Below are 7,500 nucleotides of genomic sequence, written 5' to 3'. Positions count from 1 at the left end.
ACATATTAAGTGTGCGTAATTATGCGTATTCGATTTCTACTATATTGCTTATACTACATTTATGTCTTTATATTTATTTAACTACGCGTATATTTGTATGTTTGTGAGTGCATTGTCTGACCCTACCAGTAATTCAGAGAGATCTGCGATTGGTGGAAATAAACAAATATTGTATTGTATTGTATTGTATTACCTTCCTCTGTATCTTCCACTATCCCTTCCACCACCGAAATTTCTGCGATCTCTGTTAGGACTCCTGGATCTTGATCTTGATCGACGCCGCCTATCACGTCCCCTATCCCTGTCTCTTGAACGATCACCTAGGGAAAAAATAAACTTTTGTACAGCTACCTCCCGAAATGCATGTGGACATACTGATAATGACTTAAGCCACATCGTTAAAAGCATTATTTTGTTCCATGACTAAAATGTTGCTGGTGAAATCCAATTCCATAACCTGACAACATTACTGCATTTGCTTTGCTACGTTGAAAACAATCTTTGAAAGCATTCTAAAACGTTTTCAAAGGTTCTTTAACGTTGGCGAAGTGTTAAATAATTATAAGAATGACGTTATAACAAAAAAATTGTCACAGGTCAACCTATACATGAATGCTCCACGTCCTCACATTGTGGAACAACTAAACAATATTTTATTACAATGTTACAGTACTAAGCCGGGCTACACAAAGAGACTAACGGTTCAACACGACCCAGTCATATTGACTGTAAAAATGAAATAATTTACACCACCAACGAGCTAAATTTAAACCTACCAAAATCATCTCTATCACGGTCATTGTCGTATTCCTTGCGAAATCCACTTATTTTAGCACCTATATCATCCTCTAACTTGTACCCGTTTCCTTCGACAGCTGCCATGGCTGTGGTGATAAATTTTTCTCTTCCTGTTTAAAAGGATTCCAACATGGACGACACTTCATCAGATGGGCTAGTGCATCGTGGTATATATTTTAATGGAAACGAGGCTGAACTTCGTTTCCAGGGCTTTTTTCGACCAGGGGTGGGTGAGGAGTGGGCTGGAAGTCGGGGCCGATGACTGCTCTGAGTTCTTCGTTTCAAATTCCTTTTAAATTCACTGAAGGACATCCAAGGAATATTTTACGACCTCAGATGTGCGGAAAAAGCACTTACGATCACGCGAAATCGACAATTTAGGGAAATTTGATTATTTGCGAGTAAACGAGAATGCTAATGATGTTTGCATAAAAGAAGCTTATCCTCTTAGCCATTCCTCTGTTCAAATACAGTGGAACCTCTCCCTTGGGACATCTCTATTTGACAGGGAACACCTCCATTCAGGGGACATACTAAACTTTGTATCCAACCCAACCTCTATTCAGGGAACAACTGCTCTGTTCCAGAGGGTGTCCCTTGAAAGTTCCACTAAATGTCGATTTACTACTAACGAGATATAACTGAAACTCGCTGCTTCATGGCTCAGTTGCCTTGACAACTCAGATGCTCGGCCTTCTTACCAGATACGAAAGGCCCATTAGATGAGCAGGGATGGCGCAGGGGAGCAGGCCGGGAAGCAGAAATGACGCAGTGGTGAGAGCGCTCGCTTCCCACCAATGTGGCCAGGGGTCGAGGGTCAGACTTGGCGTCACATGAGGGTTGAGTTTGTTGATTCTCTGCTATGCTCCGAGAGGTTTTTCTCCGGGTACTCCAGCTTTCCCCTCGGCTTCAAAAACCAACCTACGATATCATACGAGTTGATTTCTGTACAGTATCGCCAGTTACTGCCCAGTGCTAAATACAGTGCTAAATACAGTCAGCGCGTCAGTTCACTAACATGGTCTCACCTTTTTGTTTTGGAACAACACGCCCTTTGTGGCGTCTTCTGAAAACGCTTTAAGTTTACAGATAGGGTTGAGACAACGGTTTCCATAAGAAAAAAGAAACCTCGTTTATTTCGTCCACATTGAAAAGGTAACGAGTGGTGGTACCTAGTATATAAAACCCCAAAACTGCTGTCTGCTTTCAGCGTTCAAAAACAAAACAAAACGCAGAGAAATTAGCTGTTGAGAAGAAATAATTTATTCAAAAACCGCAAAAAAACATGCCCATAAACTTTCGCAAAAAGGCGGCGCTACATGTAGCTGACGAGAGTCATTTCCTAAATCCTTTCACTGTTAAAACTTTATCACATTCCATGAATTCATTCCATGAGACTTGGAGTGATTCATTTGAGCCAATCACGGGAATTAAACATGCCCTTCCTTCTGATTAGATGGGAATGAAGTGAGAGATTTTTTATTCAACCACCCTGCGCAGAATTCCAAAACAGAAGTAGCATCGAAAATCCTTTCGACCCTCGACCCTCAAATAAAAACCGCTCTAACGAGCTCGTTTATTTTTAATTTATTTTTACTTGTTAAGATTTTTTCCTTTTTTTCTTCAGTGGTTCCGAGGTTTCAAAGTCAACAGATTTTTCAGGCAGTGAGGTGTATATTGGAAGCGAGATGGAGTCGGTAGTTTTGAGATTCAAGGACTTAATGTTCTTCCAGCCTCTAGGAACTATCTTAGCTATTTCAGCCACTGCGCCAATGACGTTTTCCACGGCTTGTTCAGCTGTCTGTCCCGTATGAGCCACCTTGATTGAACTGAAAGGGAAGTGCAAAACACCTTACTAGGTGATAGAGCTCTTTTCGATTGAGTTTCGTAAAGCCAAACCAAAGTACTGTAATCACTCTGGCCAATCACAACGGAAGTAAACAGCGCAATGAGCCAATCAGAATTCGAAGCAAATACATGTAACCGGCGCCGGGCGCGGGAAAACGCGTGCAACCAACTCGATTGCTTTTGGTGTAGATTTCCATTGGTTGAGAAAGTGGCGCGAGTTTTGCTAACCAGTCACACTGCGTCGCAATGCAGAATCAAAGCAAACGCAAATTACTTTCGACACTTAATCGAAAACCGCTCTAGACAATTGAGTAAAGACATAATTAATAGTATGACTACAGATTTTTCAACCACTTTGTGTTGATATTATGGAGTGTGAACAAGCTCGTTCCGAAGGTTCCTCTTGCCAGAAGAGAACCTCTGAGCGCGGTTGAATTGTGGATATTTCAAGCTTTCGACAAACAAAAAGGGAATAGAAACATGAAGTTTCTTTGTCAATTAAAGGTCCAGCCACCCTAAAATTTGACTTGCTTAAACCTGTGTTTTCTTATAATTTATAATTTATAACTTATAATTTATAATTTCTTGCAAAATTCTGGGACTTTTGAAAACTTAAGGAACTTGCTAATACAACCTTCAGCTTATGACAAGTTCGTGGTGGACCCTGTGTGATATTCAGGTCTTCAGAAGAGACAACATTCCAAACCACTTATTGGCCCCCACAAAGGACCGAAACTAATCTGGGTTTCCTTTAAAAGTTCTCTGTATCCATCCAAACGAACAGAATTGGAAGTACAGTTGAACCCCGTTATTTCGAAAGTTGCAAGCTGGTTACGAGAAAATAGTTCGAATAAGCGAGGGTTCGAGATAACCGGTTCAGCACGAAAGATATCGTGATGCTGGAAGGCTTTTTCCCTCTTAACTAAAAAATTCACAATACTTCCGATGTTTCAATTAGAACAAAGATGGTAACTTTATCTACAAATCTAGAAGTGTACAGAGGAATTCTATATCCACAGTATTTCCCGCCAGAAATATTTTTTCGGAAATCTTCATATAATTGTGGTTTATTTACGGGGCTGGCAGATTGTGTAATTCGAATTGTGCGCAGTGGACAAAGACATATTCTAATGTCACAGTGTGCTCTAACAGTGTCCGAAGTTATTCAACCACCTTCTTAATTTAAGTGCCCCTGTGACCAAAAAATCAATTCTTATTGTTCTTTGCATTTCAAAACTATGTTACCTAAAACACCAAGCGGCCAAAGCTTTAAGACTTGATTTCAAAAAAGACACCTGTTTATTTTAACTGGAATTTTCCTATCTGGTGGTCTGCCATTACTAACTTTAAGATCTTGAGAGAGCTGGATCGAGGAGAAAATGACGTCAAAGGCTCGCAAGTTTTAGAATGCAATGCGTGTGTACGCCACAGAATTAATATGCAACACGGGAGTTTTGGGCTTTCAGACTTTTAAACTCGCGTTTTGTGTATGTAATAAGCTGCATTCACACGGTGAAATTTTAAGCCAGTGAGCCTTTGACGTCACTTTTCCTGGATCCAACCCTCTGAGGTACAATCGGCCAGTTTTGAAAGTGAGTAATGGCGGAACGTGAAATCCAAAACTTACACGCGACGTAAACGGCCTTTGAATAAAGATCAAAGCTCAAAATTTTGCCAGTCAGGTGTTAAGCTAACACACTTTCAAAATATGAAGAAAAAAGGAAGTGATTTTTTATCATTATTATTACAGGGGCCCTTCGAAATTAAAGGGTAGCATCAAGTACATAGGAAAAAAACTAGATCGAATAAGCGGGGAAAGGGGGGCAAAACCAGGGCAAATGAAAAGGAAATAGCGGGGAATTCGAAATACCCGAGTTCGAAATAACGGGGTTCAACTGGAATGAAGAATTTAAACTGAGGAGACAATGCCCAACAAGGGTGAGAAATTGTAGGGAGAATCTTTCACCTGCAAGGCCTATCACCACTGAAAGCTCAAAAGAGAAGTTAAGCTGAATATTTGCTTGCTAGTTCCTCCTCTTCGTTCGTTAAGAATTTTCTCACCTGCAAGGCCCAAAACCGAAGCTCAAGAGAGAACACTGAAGAACCTTTGCTATTTCCTTCTTTAAGTTGGTTTTCTTTAAATCAACGGGAACTGGTAACCTGCAAAAAAAGTCATTCAGTTAAATTTAACGCAACACACATGGCTCCGTTGGTGGAGTATCAGACTACTGTGCGGGAGGTTGCGGAGGGTCTGAGGAGAGAGTGCTGCCTTTGCAATGACATCTGCAAATGGTTAGACTTTCTAGTCTTCTCGGATAAGGACGCAGCTGACTGGGGGCAGCTGTGTAAACTACTTGTTAAGCTGCACGGCTGCCATTTGTGCCACAAAAGCAGTCTGGCAAAGTGCCACACATTGACCATGAAAGGTCCCTAGGTTAATCCCACATCAATTCTTTTTTTTTTTTTTATGGTACTGGAAAAGGAAACATGCAAAAGTTCACTCCATGCATGTAACTTCAGCATAATAATAAACATCTGCAAGTCTCAAGCTCATCTAGCTGGGCAAAACTCCTCCGCAAATTGAGAAGCCTTTCTTTGAACATATAATGCATACAGACTTTTTAATATACTTATGCAGTTTACATCGCATCCTTCATGTATACCTTTTTTTTTTACTTTTTTAATCCTTATTTCATTAAATTTGTTGCTTACTTTTTGTAAATTAGGAACAAATTAAGGAAAACAAACTAAACTTAGACCTTGTAATCACCTCCAATATGCAGTGGCCAACTCAAAAGCCTCAGCTCCTTTGGCCACTGTGCACCCACATTAAAAAGAAATCAATTTTTATCCTCAGTTTTGCACACTTGTTACAGTATTACATGTATATACCTGTATAATTCCTATAATCAGTTGAAATATCAAAGTGTGCAATAAAGATTCATTCATTGATAAAATTAAATCACTAAAGATTAAAGCAGACCAAAATTAATTGAATAAATCTATTTGTTTTTGATGACAGAAGAACACAAGACGACATGAAGAAAAACACAGAGAGAAAAGGAGTCCTGTTGGGCCATACAGTACAACGCTCTAACCAACTGAGCTATGAAGCCACTGACGTTGGGAGCTGGTCATTTGTGGATTCCAGAATTCCTGTGATGAATAATTTAATCAATGAACGAATTGATAAATTACCGGGTATATGAAATAAATCATATACTTAACTGTGGATATAAAATCAAGTGAAGCCACGATCCTCACAGTTATGAATGCAATTTAGAAAAAATTTTTTGAGGCTTCTCTATGCAATTGCTAAAATTGCATTCATAACTGCGAGGATCGTAGCTTCACATGATTTCCTATCTGCAGTTCAATATAATAATTATTTATTACATGACTAGCTCTGTGAGCGGGCAAAATGAACCAACTCACATGCTGTGATTGGCTACCCGAGCGGGCAAGATGGAGCTATATTGCTGAACTTAGCCAATATCCAGCCATCTTGATCTCACGCTTGGTCAATAACCCATATTTATTATATGACTAGCTCCGTGAGCGGGCAAGATGAACCAAATCGCGCGCTCTGATTGGCTACCCGAGCGGGCAAGATGGAGCGATACTGCCCGCTCGGGATTTCTCGCTTGATCCCGCAAGATCAAAGATCATTTTTTGGTGTTTTAAGTCATATAATAAATCCTTTATTGACCAAACTTGTTTGGTCAAGATGGCTGGATATTGGCCTCGTTCTTTTTTTGCGTGTTTATTGACCTCGACTTCGTCTCGGTCCATAAAAACGCAAAAAAAGAACTTGGCCAATATCCAGCTATCTTGACCTCACGCTTGGTCAATAACCCATACATATGATTTATTTCAAATATCATTTCCTTCATGCTGACATTTATCGACAACATGAGGCAATCTTTGTCAGGCTACGCCAGCAACCGCTTTAAGAAAGCAGAACATTTTTCCACGAAAATGCGGCCAAAAGTTGGGGTGCAGCCCAAGCTTATACACATGTTAATATTATGGTATTTGCTCCAGAAAAGAAATTTACCCATACTTACTTTTTCTTTGACATGAACGTTTTCCCAAGAGCTCTGGGCAATAAATGGTAGATTCTTTCATCACAAATGAATATATCATACAGGGAGCAAAGTTGACGCCTTGCTTCAAACATGTTATACTTCTTCCGGAGCTTCTTCAAAGAAATCACCTCAAAAAAAGAGAGACAACATTCAGCTAAAGTTTTCTGATAACAGTATGAAACATTATCTCTTACGATTAGAAGATTCAATTTTCTGAAAAGCTAAGGAAAAGAAACAATGATAGCAGTTGGCTGCAATTTAAGTCTCACAAGGACAGCCTGGTTTCCTGGCAGTTTGTGCAGACAGTAGGAACTAGCCAGCAACTGATGCCAATAAGCCCTATGAGCTGTAAGCAAAATGTGTCTGAAATGACCCATCACACTGGTGGTTCTGGTTACCAACCAAATAATCCACCCACAAATGAACAAGACTATCTTTTCAAATACATACCAACGAAAAAGAAAGATTGAAGTGATTGTCACACTTATCAGGACACCTGTGTGGCTTCATAGATCAGTTGGTAGAGCATTGCACCAGCATCACAGTGGTCTTGGGTTCAACTTCTGTTGAAGCCGCATGAAATTCTCAGATGTCTGTAAGGTATAATTTCTTAAATTATCCTCCAGGATAAGTGGGAGGATCACTTTAATCTTTCATCTATAACCCGCACTTCAAATACAGTGGTACACATTTTTCAATCCATATATACATACTTTGCTAACAGTCACATCTTTAGCTTTTAACATTTCCTTCACCACAGAACTCT

The 7,500-nt window shown here is 39.8% G+C and overlaps 2 protein-coding genes across 4 annotated transcripts in view; both read right to left on the bottom strand.

Annotated features, from left to right (window-relative positions):
* LOC138060405 (splicing factor U2AF 50 kDa subunit-like) overlaps positions 1–967 on the bottom strand; it is a 26,570-nt gene extending 25,603 nt beyond the window's left edge. Inside the window, exons 1-2 of one of the 2 annotated variants that reach the window (XM_068906169.1) lie at positions 777–967; positions 194–320 (exon numbers count right to left, since the gene is read on the bottom strand). In XM_068906169.1, the coding sequence (XP_068762270.1) occupies positions 194–320; positions 777–882 (233 nt within the window). In that variant the 5' untranslated portion in view covers positions 883–967. The remainder of the gene's footprint in view (positions 1–193; positions 321–776) is intronic. The other variant, XM_068906170.1, reaches the window with a different exon arrangement.
* Positions 968–2,038: 1,071 nt separating this feature from the next.
* The window catches only part of LOC138060403 (ribosomal L1 domain-containing protein 1-like), an 11,988-nt gene continuing 6,526 nt past the window's right edge, over positions 2,039–7,500 (bottom strand). Inside the window, exons 3-6 of one of the 2 annotated variants that reach the window (XM_068906165.1) lie at positions 7,448–7,500; positions 6,714–6,862; positions 4,708–4,806; positions 2,039–2,627 (exon numbers count right to left, since the gene is read on the bottom strand). The exon at positions 7,448–7,500 is cut by the window's right edge and continues 59 nt beyond it. In XM_068906165.1, the coding sequence (XP_068762266.1) occupies positions 2,399–2,627; positions 4,708–4,806; positions 6,714–6,862; positions 7,448–7,500 (530 nt within the window). In that variant the 3' untranslated portion in view covers positions 2,039–2,398. The remainder of the gene's footprint in view (positions 2,628–4,707; positions 4,807–6,713; positions 6,863–7,447) is intronic. The other variant, XM_068906166.1, reaches the window with a different exon arrangement.

The sequence above is a fragment of the Montipora capricornis genome, chromosome 8 (genome assembly GCF_036669925.1).
Source record: "Montipora capricornis isolate CH-2021 chromosome 8, ASM3666992v2, whole genome shotgun sequence".
In the NCBI taxonomy this organism is placed as follows: Eukaryota; Metazoa; Cnidaria; class Anthozoa; order Scleractinia; family Acroporidae; genus Montipora; species Montipora capricornis.
The sequence above is the reverse complement of the archived record's forward strand: the minus strand, read 5'-3'. Positions and strand labels throughout refer to the sequence as shown.